Here is a 15,176-nt window from a genome sequence, read left to right as displayed (position 1 = left end):
AAAGTAGTGTAATTATTGGATTTTTTAATTGGAAATTTTATTTGTGTAATTTAATATAATTTAACATCTAAATAATTAATTGTTTATTTTGATTTTTTAAATATTATTTTGTATTATTTACTATTTAATATTTTATATAGCTCTCAATAGAATTTAAAATTAATTAATTTTTTATAAAAAAAAATATTTTAAAAGAGAATTCAAGATATTCTTTAAGGGTTTATTTCAAAATATGAGCATGTTAATCTGAATACAATATTGAGTTAATTTTAATTTTAAAATAATCATAATTAAAATTTCATTTGTGTTATTCTTAAATAATATTTACAAAATTATGTTGTTTAAATTATAAATGATTATTAAATTTATAAATAAACTCATTTGGGCTTCAACCATAAAATGACATTTTATTTTAATCTCATTTAGTACTTTTTTTTATATCAAAATTTAATTTTTAATTGTTTGATTAGTTGCTTTACAATAAGAGTTCCAAATTAAATTGCAACTACAGCAGGAATAGTAGCAGCCACAATTAATATTTTAGAAAGATTTATTTAAAAAAAAAAAATTATTTAAAGTGTAATTTTTTCACTTTTGTATATTATTAATAACAGATTCCCAACATTACAATTTATAAATTAGAAAATGTTGAATATTTAAATATATATATATATATATATATTAAGGGAAAACATTTTTAAAATACACTCAAATTATATTAAATCAATAATAAGTTTGACTTTTATACTAAATTATATAAGTAAAATTAGGGTTAGGCGGCACAAATTACAAATGCGTCTTTTTTTTTTTTTTTAATATTTTGGCACGGAGAATTGTTACACACATAGGTTTATAAAAAATGTAAAATATTTAAAATAAAAATGTTTATTTTGAAATATATTTATTTTTTTATTATTTAAATTCACATTTAAGTGTAAAATATTAGTGCTTAAAAAAAATTAATCTCACAATTTTGATTTTCACTTAAATCGCCCTAATAAATTAAAGTGTAGGTTAACTTTTTAAATTAAAAATATATATATATATATAATTTAAAATATAAAAAAGAAAAAAATAAATCAAATAAACTAATATAATTATCTCTGCAAACTAATTTTGTAAAAACAGAAAATTGACGAGTATGTTTTAAGCTTGTATAAATATTATTAATAGGTAATTTAAAAGGGGTAAAAAAAAGAGCAGAATCCTATCAAGAAAGAATTGAATCTGTAACTTCTTATTAATTTTTAGATCATAAATAATATTTAATTTATATATTATACTACAACCCTATAAACAAAGTTTCAATTCATGTAGATTGATAATAGATAAAAAAAAAATAAAAAACTACTGATAATTAGTATTTTAATTTGTGCAAAAAAAAATATATAATTTGAGTAGTTGTTACACCGGCAAGGGCGCCTTCTTCGTCGGATTTGTTCATCACTAATATTTTGTTATTGGCTAGCTTTGATAAATCTTTCATCGTTTTATTGTTGTTTAGTTAAAGTGTAGATAGTTGTTTCATTATTTTGAATAAATGTTTGATTCTATATTTGGGTTAGGAGGGTTAAATAATACATTGTTCTCTTACGTTATTCTGTTTTTTTTTTATTTCAAAAACGTTTTATTTGATTCTAAAGGTATGTGAATGATCTATCTCTTGGTATCATCAATTAATATATAAATTTTATGTGAATAGTTTATGGACGATTTGAAAAAAATAACCGTAAATGAAAAAATAGATCTAGATCTTTGACGATTTCGATTAGTTTAGGACATGCATTGATGATTGATAGACGTTTTTTTCAGTCAAGAACAAGGCATTAGCAACACAAACACGGCACGAATGGAATGACCCGTAATAAAAACAGTGACCCCCAAATTCCCATTTTAAATAAAACCCAACCAAATTCATGAATATTACTATGGGTTCACCATTACTGCTAAATGAAACACTTATAAACGACACAAGAAGAGTATATTCAAATCAAACTCAAATTCAATTTTTCATTTAAAAGACATCCCAAAAAATCAAGTTAATCTCGTATAAAATTGTGAATTAAGTAAAAGTGGTCTGAAATTTTAATTTTATTACAAAACATTTGTTTGATGAAAAATAAATTATTGAACACTTTTTAATTTGCATGTTGTTTTTAATAAAAAAACAAAAATTCACATCTACTTTGATTTGCTATGTTTTTAATAAATATTAACTAATAAATTTCCTGTAATAAGATTATTTTGATTTAATAAAAAAAACTTCTTAAAAACACAACTCAAATATATACTTGTAGGCCACTATACTAACTAATTTATTAAGAATTTAACACCTTAATATGTTGTTGTTGTTTTTTATTATCTTTTATCTGAAAAGTATAAAAATAATATAATTTTGCATTCATAAATATGTTTAGTATATATTGAGCCTTTTACCCAAAATAATAATAAATTCTCCTAGCTCATAATAAAACATACATTTGAAAAAAATAGACAATGCAAAAGAAATTGGCATATCCAACACAAGATAAAACATTATCTAAAATTATTAGCAAACATTCAATAATCATTAATCACCTTGTTTTCATACAAATATACAAAAAAAAAAACATTCATAATTTGTTTTTTCAGATTCATTCTGGATTTAGAAGTGGCTGTAAAGCCTTAACCATGATGCTCATGTTAGGCCGGAAAAGTGGTTCTTCTTGTACACACATCCCAGCAAGCGTAGCCATCTACATTCAAAAGAAACGAAGTCCATTTAATTTACTCGATCCTAGAACCAACCAAGAACAATGACAAAAAAAATAACGTTTATTACCTTTGTTGCACGACGTAGATGATACTCGCCTTCTAATCTTGAATCAATGTACTCCTCCAAGTTATTAATTTTAGGAATTACCTAAGAAAAGTAAAAAAGTAAATCTCAAAAGTTTTAGTTATTTTATTGAAGGATAAAAAGAACATGAATTAGCAAATAATATTAGTACCCATTCCACTAGATTCTTTTCTTCACGGCCAGTTAGAAGCTCAAGCAAAATGACACCAAAGCTATATATATCATGTCTGTCATCAGTCTTTAGTGACCACATTTTATAACTGTTCATGAAACAAAACCAAAAAACAGTTAACAAACAATAACCTTGTATTATGAAACAAATGCAAAAGAAGTTGCTTACTGTTGAGATGTCGTGTCAACAATTTCATTTGATAAATCAAAGTCAGCAATCTTGGCTACATTATCATCAAAGATTAGTACATTGCTTGAGTTAAGATTTCCATGGAAGATTATAGGATCTGCTTTCGTATGCAAATACTCAAGTCCCTTAGCAACTCCTACAGCAATTTCAACTCGTTGAATCCATGACAGGACAGGGCCCGGTTCTTCTCTATTAACACATTCCTTCCCTGAATTATAAGGTGTTCTAATTAGGTAAAACAACCCAACATTTCTAAATTCAGTAAGGCTAGTTTAGTTAAGATTCACTTACCGTGAAGAATATCATGTAGAGAACCATTAGGTGCAAACTCATAGGCAAGGAAGCGTTCATTACCCTCAACACAGTAACCAAGCAATTCAACAAAGTTTTCATGTTTCAACATATACGCCATAGAAACCTGTAGATCAGTTGCAAATGTAATTTTACCAAGAGAATGAAAGTTGGGGAGAGACGACAATTTAAGATCATGGTCAAAACCTGGGATTGAAACTCGTCATATGATTGATCATTTGCATCCAACTTCTTGATGGCTGCTTCTCTTCCATTACTAAGAAAACCGTGATAAACTGCTCCAAATGAGCCTTTTCCAATTAAAGTTTCAGGTCCAAAGTTCTTAGTAGTTTCATTTAACTCGTGTAGTGAAATGGTAGGCACTTCAACTGGTACATCTTCAGCCTCTTGTAATGGTTCCATTTCGAAAGTCACGCCCAATTCTGAGTCTAGAAGTGGTTGTAGTGCTTTAACCATGATGCTCATGTTAGGTCGGAAATCTGGTTCTTCCTGTACACACAACCCAGCAAGCCTAGCCATCTGTATCCAAAACCAAAGGAAGTCCATTTACATTACTCAATACGAAAAACAACAAGTCATTTGGCTGTTTGACAAGATGCAGATGCAGTATTTATTACCTTTTCTACATGACTGAAAGCATACTCCCCTTCTATGCTTGGATCAATGCACTCTAAGACTTTGTCTTCATCAATTTTAGGAATTACCTAGAGAAGAAAAACTCAAAAGTTTTAGTATTTTAATGAATGTATTGAGAAAACAATGAATTAGCAAATAGTATTAGTACCCATGCCACCAGATTCTTCTGTTTACGAGGTACTGAATGATCCATAGGTTTATGCCCAGTCAAAAGCTCGAGCAAAATGACACCAAAGTTATATATATCAGTTTTGTCATCATTCTTTACTGAAGTCATTACATAGCTGATCATGTAACAAAATAAAACAACAGTTAACAATCTAGGTCTTATAAGTTTCCATTTTATTATGAATCAGATGTAAAGGGAGCTGCTTACTCATAAGATGTTGTGTCAACAATTTCATTTGATAAATTAAAGTCAGCAATCTTGGCTACATCATCATCAAAGATTAGTACATTGCTTGAACTAAGATTTCCATGGAAAATTTTAGGATCTGCTTTCGTATGCAAATACTCAAGTCCCTTAGCAATTCCTACAGCAATTTTTACTCTTCGAGTCCATGAGAGAACAGGGATTGATTCTTCTCTTTTACCACATTTCTTTCCTGAATTATAATTAGGTGTTCAAATTAGATCAAATAACCCCCAACATTTGTTTTCATTTCAGTATGGCCTAGTGTAGTTAAGATTCAATTACCATGAAGAAGATCATGCAGAGTACCCTTAGATGCAAACTCATAAGCAAGGACACGTTTATTACCCTCAACACAATAACCAAGCAATTCAACGAAGTTTTCATGTTTCAGTCGAGACGCCATAGAAACCTGCAGATCAATTGCAAATGTAATTTTACCAAGAGAATGAAAGCTTATGAGAGACGACAATTTAAGATCATTGTCAAAACCTGGTCTAGAAACTCATCCTCGGGTTGATTGTTTGCATTCAACTTCTTGATGGCTGCTTCTCTTCCATTACTAAGAAGAGCATGGTAAACTGTTCCAAATGAGCCTTTTCCGATGTAAGTTTTCGGTCCAAACTTGTTAGTGATTTCCTTTAACTCGTGGAGTGAAATGGAAGGTACTTCAATTGGTAGAACTTCCTTTGGTGCATCTTCATTGAGTTCAGCCTCATATAATGGATCCATTTCCAAAATCAACTTGAGCAGTTGAATCTGGAATTCAAAATTTCAAGTGACTTGGATTTCGCCTGATATATGATAGAGCTGAATCAATGCCGAATGATATTATAGAGAGATTCAGTTATATGATTCCAAAATTTCACAGTAATAAGATGTTGTATTCATGAATCAGTCAATTCAAACTATATATACGAAGAAATATACTCTCAATTCGATCTCTCTGTGTGATTGTAAGTATGAATACTAATTTGGATTGATCTTATACTATATCATGAAATCGTTGATCATATGAAGTGATTTCTAGATAGAAATGAAGCGTGAGTAGATCTAACGACGATTATGATGATCAATGATGATCGATGATGATGAAGATCTAGTACCTGAAAGAGATATGGCTAGACGTATTCCTTTGTATCTTCTTCTTGTGAGCTTTCCTTAATACAACAATGGCCGCCATTTTTGCAGGTTTAGAAGAATTATATATATAGGCTATAGCCTGCAGAGATGGCCGCCATTTTTGCAGGTTTCTGTTTGTAATGGAAAAAAAAAGTTGGTGCTTGTACAGAGCTAGTTCAATTTTCAACGGTCAAAGATAGTCATCCAAGAGGGAAATGGTATGAACTATTTTTACTTTTTATTTACTAATTTAGAAACAATCATAATTAAAAGTTCATTTATGTTATTTTAAAATAATATTTACAAATGTTAAGATTTTATTTATAGTATAATTTAGAATAAACTCACTTGGCTGCCAATAATAAAATCAAGGAATAAAATGTTGAGTTATTACTAAGATTATGATTGTAAATGAGTCGAGCCGACCAGTTTTAGGCTCGAGCTTAGCTTGTTTAGCATATATTCGAGCCTCGTTAAGATAGCTCGTTTAAAATTTAGAAGAATGTCTTCCATTGTTTAGAGAGGTCATTAAAAAAATTATATTTTTAATTATTAAATATTATTTTATTAATAAATATTAATATATATTAAAACAGATAAAGATGGCAAAAACAATGAAGAAATATAAATTTACCGTAGTTCACTCAAATAAAATTTAGTTAGGTCTAAAAAGGAGAAAATATATATATACTAACACTATATTAATAAATATTAATCGAGATTTTAAACCAGTATCTAAACGAACATGTTCACTACCCTATAAATGAGCCTCTAAACGAACATGTTTGCGAGCCCACTAACGACCTCTAAACAAATATGTTCGCGAGTTGACGATCAAATATCTAAAAGTTCTAGTCTATCTTGTTTAAATTTTCAATCTCTTAAACAAACTCGAGTTTGGCTCGTTCAGAACGAGCACAAACAAGTTTTTTACGAGTCAAGATTCAAAGAAATCGCGAACTGCTCTAATCATTTACATTGCTAACTAAAAACGGATTTAAAAAAAATGTAAATACTGCAGCGGTCATATTAGCCCCCTCCAAAAAAACTCAAATATGTTGATTTAATATTAAGTTTAAAGAGTGAAATTAAAACTTAACATGATTTAAGGTCAAAATGTTAATTTTGTATTTTATCTAATATAATAATGACCAGCCACCTAATATCCACCAACCTAATATATATTATTGGGCACATGGTCAATGACTCCATGCATAATATATCTTTAATTTTTATATAATAATTCATTAATAAAATAAAAGGGATAAGGTAGTACCAACATGTACAATACATAAAAATAATGAGCTTATTTCAAAAATCATATTTTTCTACAAATTTAATTGTTTTGAAGGATTAAGGCTTATATTAAAAAGTTACAATTCAGAAGTCAATCCATTGAAGGAGGTCACTATATTATACCAAGTCAAGAAATTATTATGATGTGCTAAAGTTGATCCAAACAAACTGAATCTTATATAAAAATATAAATATATGTCTATTTGAAATACAAATATAAATAATTGTGAAGTTGAAATCATATCAATATTATTTTTATACAATATTGCAACTAGCCATGATAATAGATAGAAAGGCCAAAAATTGAAATTAAATCAAATATTTCTTTTAGTTTTGAGGGAAAATAGCAAATTGACTCTAATATATATTACAACAAGCCATAAGCCAATAATAGAGGGCAAAAAAATCAAATTACCCTCAAAAGTTTAGTAAACTGTTTAAACAACTCTTATACTTTAAAAGATGATATATGTTACCCTAAACTTGAATGGGATATTGAAAGTGGCCATTTTTAAAAAATTAATTGTGTACAATCAAGAATATCTACATTCCAAATGAAATATAGGACAAAAAATATATAACTCAAATACATTTCTAAAAAGTATTTTCAAATTGTCTAACTATATAAACCTAATTTGAAATACTTATATTTTATAATCTAAGAACAAGATTGAAAGGAACACCATAATACTCAGATTCAGATCCTCTAAATTTTGAAAGAAAGAAAAAAATTCTAGAGCAAATCAATAATCAAACCTTTTAACTTATCTTCCTAAAGAGTACCAAAGAATTCAACATATCAACAGCACAAAGTACCTCATAATATTAAGATTTTTTTTCTAAAATAATCCCCCAAACAATGGAATAATCATTCGATTACAATCATACCAAGACAAAACAATTTTTCGCACTTTTCCTTTTTGGAAAGGAGTAACCGAAAGAGAGCGAGAGAGTTCACAATTACCAAACAACAATCATGGATTGGCAGATTCACCATTCACGGGGGGTCCAACCCGAGTGTTTAGAAGTGGCTGCAGGGCCTTCACCACAATGCTCATGTTAGGCCGGAAATCTGCTTCATATTGTACACACAAGGCAGCAACCGCAGCCATCTGTATAAAATTCCAAACCGGATTTCTTATAACTTAACATCATAAAGCTAAAATCAACCAATTAAGCTAGGAATCTAAAAAAATAGTTTACATCATCTCATGAACTTGTATTTCAAAGATAAATTTTATTCACTAACCAAGGAACGCAAAGCATATGAACATGATATTTAACCAACTAAGGTATTATATACCACACAATATTCGAAAAACATTTTTTTTTGCTTAGGGTACCCCAATCCTCGGGGCAGGCCCTGCATGACACCTCCACTTCAACCTAGGTTTTCTTAGTAGGACTCAGTAATTGAACCACGAATCATGTGATATTTGTGTTAATATTATCCTTTACAAAAGAAATAAAAAAGTAGTACAATACCTTTGCTACAGCCTTGGGAGGATACTCGCCACCCAATCTTGCATCAATGCACTGTTTGACTTTGTCTTCACTAAGTTTAGGAGTTGCCTTAACAAGTCAAGAAAACAAAACTCAGTTTTGATCCATTTATTGGAAAAAAACTAAAGAATATCTTGAAAAGCTCAAGCAATAAAGAAATGATCATCAAAATATTAGTATTACCCATGTCACAAGACTTTGTTGACCACGAGGTAAAGTATGATCCACAGGTTTACGTCCAGTCAGAAGCTCGAGCAAAACAACACCAAAGCTGTATACATCACTTTTCGCATTCATTTGTCCAGTCATTGCATACCTGCGCAGGAAAATAAGTAGTCAGCACAAAATCTGAAATTAATTGCTAACCAGGTCATCCTCGGGAATTTAGCTAATTTGGAAAGTTGGAGAGAAGCCGTTTCTCAAATGCATCTCATTAAATAAGCTATTGTTCAATTACCCAATTAAGCATTAACTTTATCATAAACTTTTCAGGATGAGAGGGCAAAATGGGAAGAAGATAAAAAATTACGTCGTTTTTCAGCGAAAAGCATCTATGTACGACAAATAGAGTTAATAGCAGCTAGTGAACAAAAAGTTATTACTCCTTCCAACTCAATAGCAACAGTACAAACATGTAAATTTATTGCTTTCAAACAAACTAATTAAGAATCTGTGTTTGGTAGCATATCATCTAATGATTAAGCGCATCTAATAAATGTTACTTAAAATCACTTAAATATTTAGATGCCTCGTACGCTAAAAAATAGGTCAAGCTATAAACAGGTTTAATTGGGTAAGCTATTAATACTTAACTCAATAATCTAGTAAAAGCATCCAATAGACAACGTTAACCGTAAAAATTAATCGATTTACCTCATTATAGGTAAAATAGTCTTTAGGTATTTTCCCAACATTATTTCCACATTTTATCAAATCAACTTCTATAGCAAATATTTAAAACTTGGATATTTTTGTTTGGCTTATTCTAACATTTATTTTTCAGATACTTAACACATCAGGCACTTCAAATTCAATATTCAACATGCATTACTCAATTTTCAGTTTCATCAAACACACCCTAAGCTTCCCTTTACCGGTTTATCTTTTAAGAGTCACCTCTTTCTATCCTAAACAACACTTCTCTATTTTCAGCATATGGTCATGTTATAGATTGTGATGATTTCTGAACTCCCTTGCAAACATTGATGAGCTTATTCATAAATGAAAGAAAAAAAAGAAATGTATTCAACTGACAAAATTTATGATATATATTTTACTTTTGAAAATAAGAACTTATCCTGTTCAACATCTTATAAAAATTATGTAAATCTTTGCATTATTAATACAATGATTTTTCCTTTTTGCAAAGAAAATGAAAAGTAAGGAAAGGAGCTTACTCAGGAGCATGATAGCCAAATGTTCCAAGAACACGGGTGGAGTGGAGACGAGCTGCCATGTCAGGAGCTTGATTTGATAAATCAAAGTCAGCAATCTTAGCAACATCATCATCAAAGAGTAGTACATTGCTTGATCTAATATCTCTATGGATAATGTGAGGATTTGCTTTTTCATGCAGGTACTCCAGGCCCTTAGCAGCTCCTGAAGCAATTTTAACCCGTTGAGCCCATGAGAGGACAGGGCCCGGTTGTGCTCCTTTAACACCTTTCCTTCCTGAAATAGAAGGTAAATTAATTTGATGCTCAATGAAAAAAATTGCAAGAATAACTCTAATGGAAACAAGGATATGTTAGCTAACCCAACCAGAAAGATAAATGAACAATTAGATTTTTCTTTTATGATGGGTCAAAGAATATAACAGTTTGAGCCTATTTGGAAACTTGTATTTTGTCACAATCAACATCTCATTGAAAAATTGCCAAAGTTAAATATTTATTTTTTTGTCTGGTATAAGAGCTTGTTTGATCTTGCTTTATTTGATTATTTAAAAAAAAATCCTTTATCACGTCACTTATCATTTCAACCATCAAATCTGTTAATTCATCCACCAAAATATCCTTACTTGGTTTTTTATAAATTTAAATTTTAAATACAAAAGGACATTTTGGTATTTTTAAACCAAATAATCCAACTTTTTTATCAAACAAGATTTTGTCAAATAACTCAAAAATTTTCAAATAAACCAAGATCAAACAAGCTCTTAGAACATTATCCATCTCAAATAAGCTTTTTCGGATCTTGGTTGGCAAGATTCACGTACCATGACAACAACAAATTTAGATTTTTCAATCATGATCAACATGTTGGTAAGATTCACATACCATGAAGAATATCATGCAGAGAACCATTGGATGCAAACTCATAGGCAAGGACACGCTGATTTCCCTCAACACAGTAACCAAGCAATTCAACAAAGTTGTCATGTTTCAGACGAGACACCATAGAGACCTGCAGATCAGATGCAATATATAGACATTAAATCACAGTTTTACCTAGAGAGTGTTGCAAACAACATGGGGGGTGTAAAAATCAAGATCAGAACCTGAGCTAGAAAGTCATCATCTGGTTGCTTGCTAGCATCCAACTTCTTGATGGCTGCAGCTCTTTCATTCTTCAGAAGACCATAATATACTCTTCCATATGACCCCTCTCCAATTAAAGCAGTAGTCCCAAAGTTATCAGTAATTTCCTTTAACTCATCTACTGAAATGGTAGGGACTTCAATTGGCTGAATCTTCACAGTTGGACCCTTAGGAGCAGCTTCAGTGAAATGATATCCCCCATGATTCCCTGGTAGTGGAGAAGGGTTTTATTTATTTACGCAGCTAATAAAGAAACAGTAATAGTTCCTCAAAAAAGAAATAATAGCACATCTTAAAGAAAATGAGAACTTGCACTAAAGGCTGCAAATCTCTAATTTAACCTCAAATTAATTTGACGCAGCCAATAAACACATTCAATTGACTAAAATCACTCATCTCCAAATATGGTTAAATTGGCTTAAATCATCCGTCTTATGATTATTTTTCTTAATATCCATATATGGTCCGTTGACGTGAAGAAGAAGTAAACAATGCAAACTGTGACTTGGAACCGCTGAATAGTGAAAGAAGGTAATAAATACATCATTAACATAGTTGAAGAAATTTGTATCTGCGTAATTAGACAAAATGATAATTGAATAAGCTGGATAGGCAATTGAGCCAATTGAAAGTTTGGTAAATGATTTGCGACATTTGTACAAGTTCAATGGACTTTTGAACTTGTTTCTAATACCAAATATAGGGATAGAATTTAGATTATGAAAAACTAAATGATCACCTACCTATTCGTAAAGAAGTGGCCATCACAGAATAACGTGATGGTGTAAAGCCAATGGAAACACGTAGGCATATATCAATGTGATTACGAGTAAAAAATAGAAGCAAAGCATGCTGGTGAATCTTGATTTGGAAACATCTACAGAAATTTTCTACAAATTTATCCATCCCACCAACCAGGTTTGGCAACCCTCTTGCAACAAAACTATTCCAAGGAATGGACTCCACCTTATAAATTTGTTTTTTCCCATTGAATGCAATCAAATACAATCAAGTAAATTTAGATTCTGATGCAACTAAATAATAATATATAAAAAAATCCGAAAAAAGGTGAATGTAAAACTTATTAGATATCAGAGTTTATGCGTTTAAAGAAATTTTATGCTCATGCTAATTCACCTGGTTGGTTTCTACTGTATTGCGCTCCTCCTTCAGGAGGTCTGTTGAAATCATCATCCCCGCAACAGCTAAAACAGCCCATAATGCCTTTGAACCTGCAACAAAGAGACGACTATTATCAGAAAACAAACAAGTCTAAAAAGTCAAGGTATACTTTACAAGTATGTAGATATAATGAATTTGGAAACATATTCATCAACTCGCGTTTAACACACACATTTCATTTACGTGCTAACCACTTTCGAGAACAGTAAACGTGTATACAAAGCTTCCGCAAACACTCAGATAACAGAAACAAAGGATCCAAGAAAAGGAAGCTCACTCTGAGAAGAGAAATCCTACCTTCACCAGCCCAACTCAATAAACATGCTCTGAGAATCCCAAACACTACTTCTTATAAAAACATACCATGCATAAATATTTCACAGAAAAGGAAGCTCACTCTATGAAAATAAATTCTACCTTTACCAGCCCAACTCAATAAACATGCTATCAGAATCCCAAACCCTAGTTCTTATAACAACATACCATGCATAAACATTTCACAGGTCTAATAAAGTCCAATTGACCGTCTCTACATACAATAAACGTTGCTAGACAAAACAGGAATGAATAAAACTAAGAAATGAAATCATTAATCTGTATACAATGCCTAGGGTTGAAGGTTTTGTCAATGAAAGGTAAAAACAAGCATCCATACATATAGAGAGCTGCGAAAGCCAAATCAGATAGCGATTCATGTAATCTAAGCAATGACAATTCACATCAGCCGCTCAAATGAGATATATCTAAGTAGATATGATTATACAACAAACTAAGCTTCATTCGTTGTATCGAAATCGCTATATACTACTCAAATAACTCGATATATCCAATAGAACAAAGAAGACGCAAGATCAGTAACAACTTACTATCAAACTCACCGTTTCAAGCGATTTTGTATCTAATCTATAAAGAATACATGAAACAATCAATTCGATACAGATCTAACAGAATTGAACGGTGAAATTCAGTATCCTGAACGTTATAAGCATTTTATACAAAGAGATAGTAAAAGATCGTCGATCAAAACCTCAGATGTGCGTGAAAATCAGTCGACTCCTTCCAGTTACACCGACAGAGTGATCTCTCTCTCTCTCCTCTCTCTCTCTCTGCTGATACTTGCTAAGAACACGAAGGAGAAAGAAGAGAGAAAAGGTCTGAATATCGGCCGGCGATAGATTATGATAAAAGAGACCGAAAATTCTTTGATAATAAAATTGGTGAGTCAACCGTACGTCTATTCTCTCTCTTCTTTCTCTCTCCTCAAAATCATTAAGCTTGTTTGATTACATTATTTATTTTGTAACAATTAAATTATTAATTAAAATATTAAAAGTGAAATTACTTTATTTTTTTTATATAATTAAAATATAAAATAAAATTTTGAATTGATAATTCGAAATTTTAATATAAAATCAAACGAGAAAGAAGAATGGGTGGTCAGTAAATTGACTTATTGGTCACATAAAGTCACATTTTTATATTAGGTCTTAATTGGTGGCTAATAATAAGGGCGGATTTAACCCTAAACTCAATTTTATTTATTTTATTTTATATAAATTTATAATATTAAAATAATATCACACATTTTTTTTATTTTTTTTTTAGTGTTTTTTTTTAGGGTTTTAACCAAAAACTCATTTATTATACTTTATTTATTTTCAATTATTAAAATATATTATAATAACCCAATATTTTTAAAAACTAAAAATCTTGTCATTTATCTCTATATTGATTACATTAATCAAATTATTAACTAAAATATTAATATTTTTACTTTTTTATTAAATACAAATATCATATTATCAAATAATTCAACTTTTTTTAACCACAAAATTATTTAAATAATCCAAATCTCATTAGTCAATGATGTATTCAAATTATTTTTTGATGACAGAACAAGTTTGGGTTAAAGGATTAATTAATAACTGACACAATGTCATTTGTAAATTAATTTGACATTCCTCACATAGATTAATCTAAGTTGTTTTTTTAATCAAACATATGACATGTTTGAAAAATAATAATCACAACTCACAATTTAGTATTTTAGTTGTTGCTTTTATAATTGTCCTCTTTTGACTTTACTTAAAAGAAAGGTGTTTCAAATTGCCTGCCAGCCATACACATTATCATTGAAGATAACTTCATATATAGTTCACACAAAATTGTGATACATTGAACTTATTTAAATATATATATTTATAGATAGTTTGTTCAAGATATAATACTTCTTTGGGTATAATGTGTTATTATTTACAAATTAAATAATTTGGAAACATATCTTCAAGATAATTTGTTTTAGTTTTAAAAAAATAACATTATAAATATAAGTCTAATTAAGTTAAGCTTTAATGCTTTATAATATTATAAACAAAATATACAGCCACATAGAGTGATCTAACCCGGGTTAATCTTTGGAACTTTCTCTAAGAGAGGACTTGAATATTTGGTGCCTTCACCTTCACGCGTTAGAAATATTTCATTCATAAGGACAAGATATGATTTCTTATTGAAGAAATTCTTCTTATTTAGATTAATATCTAAATGAGATACAAAAAATAAAAGAATATAAAACAAACAAAAATAGTAACTAATAACTTTTATTCATAATGTGATACATTTAGAAATACATGATGGGTAGATTTATACATGTATAATAAGGGTAGCTGAAAGATTTGAAAAGTATAATTGATTACACATTAATAAAAAGAATGATTAAAGAGTTACATAGAACAAACAATTTGACGCAAATTATTTGTTAAGGAAATCAAGAATTTGAAAATGGATAGGAATGTATCGAATAAAAATATATTTTTGAGAAATACGTCAAAGACAAAAATAGAAAAATCAATATTTATATGTTTTCATTCCAATATTAAAAACTGAATTAACGGTCATATAACGATTATGTGAAACGTCCCTACTCATATAATATAACTACTCTCAAACATCTATATCTATTTAACATTGAGA

General features: G+C 29.7%; 2 protein-coding genes across 3 annotated transcripts; both read right to left on the bottom strand.

The window, feature by feature from the left end:
• Nucleotides 1-2,547: 2,547 nt before the first annotated feature.
• On the bottom strand, nucleotides 2,548-5,801 carry LOC124911777 (pto-interacting protein 1-like). Of its 2 annotated transcripts, none has more exons than XM_047452290.1 (12): nucleotides 5,667-5,801; nucleotides 5,053-5,354; nucleotides 4,846-4,972; nucleotides 4,525-4,753; nucleotides 4,297-4,432; nucleotides 4,130-4,216; nucleotides 3,699-4,031; nucleotides 3,492-3,618; nucleotides 3,180-3,408; nucleotides 2,991-3,099; nucleotides 2,822-2,902; nucleotides 2,548-2,735 (listed from the first exon to the last, which is right to left on the bottom strand). In XM_047452290.1, exons 2-12 carry the CDS (start codon nucleotides 5,290-5,292, stop codon nucleotides 2,634-2,636), a joined length of 1,800 nt encoding a protein of 599 aa, XP_047308246.1. In that variant the 5' UTR covers nucleotides 5,293-5,354; nucleotides 5,667-5,801; the 3' UTR covers nucleotides 2,548-2,633. The 2 variants fall into 2 exon arrangements, with proteins under 2 accessions (XP_047308246.1, XP_047308247.1); XM_047452291.1 differs by having other exon boundaries at nucleotides 5,053-5,370; nucleotides 5,667-5,760.
• A 1,920-nt stretch (nucleotides 5,802-7,721) lies between these two features.
• On the bottom strand, nucleotides 7,722-13,460 carry LOC124911434 (pto-interacting protein 1-like). The gene is made up of 8 exons (XM_047451916.1): nucleotides 13,231-13,460; nucleotides 12,159-12,253; nucleotides 10,982-11,229; nucleotides 10,761-10,887; nucleotides 9,879-10,152; nucleotides 8,665-8,797; nucleotides 8,464-8,550; nucleotides 7,722-8,090 (listed from the first exon to the last, which is right to left on the bottom strand). Exons 2-8 carry the CDS (start codon nucleotides 12,238-12,240, stop codon nucleotides 7,953-7,955), a joined length of 1,089 nt encoding a protein of 362 aa, XP_047307872.1. The 5' UTR covers nucleotides 12,241-12,253; nucleotides 13,231-13,460; the 3' UTR covers nucleotides 7,722-7,952.
• Nucleotides 13,461-15,176: the final 1,716 nt, after the last annotated feature.

This window comes from Impatiens glandulifera, chromosome 8, assembly GCF_907164915.1.
Source record: "Impatiens glandulifera chromosome 8, dImpGla2.1, whole genome shotgun sequence".
Classification (NCBI taxonomy): Eukaryota; Viridiplantae; Streptophyta; class Magnoliopsida; order Ericales; family Balsaminaceae; genus Impatiens; species Impatiens glandulifera.
This window is presented reverse-complemented; position numbering and strand designations above follow the sequence as displayed.

Coding starts and splice junctions, on each gene's coding strand:
- LOC124911434 (XM_047451916.1), bottom strand. CDS start 12,240: ATGGGCTGTTTTAGCTGTTGCGGGGATGATGATTTCAACAGACCTCCT. Junction 11,230..12,158: donor ATACAGTAGAAACCAACCAG/GTGAATTAGCAT, acceptor CTCCACTACCAG/GGAATCATGGGGGATATCAT. Junction 8,551..8,664: donor AACAAAGTCTTGTGACATGG/GTAATACTAATA, acceptor TGACTTGTTAAG/GCAACTCCTAAACTTAGTGA.
- LOC124911777 (XM_047452290.1), bottom strand. CDS start 5,292: ATGGATCCATTATATGAGGCTGAACTCAATGAAGATGCACCAAAGGAA. Junction 4,032..4,129: donor CTTTCAGTCATGTAGAAAAG/GTAATAAATACT, acceptor TTTTGGATACAG/ATGGCTAGGCTTGCTGGGTT. Junction 2,736..2,821: donor ATCTACGTCGTGCAACAAAG/GTAATAAACGTT, acceptor TTTTGAATGTAG/ATGGCTACGCTTGCTGGGAT.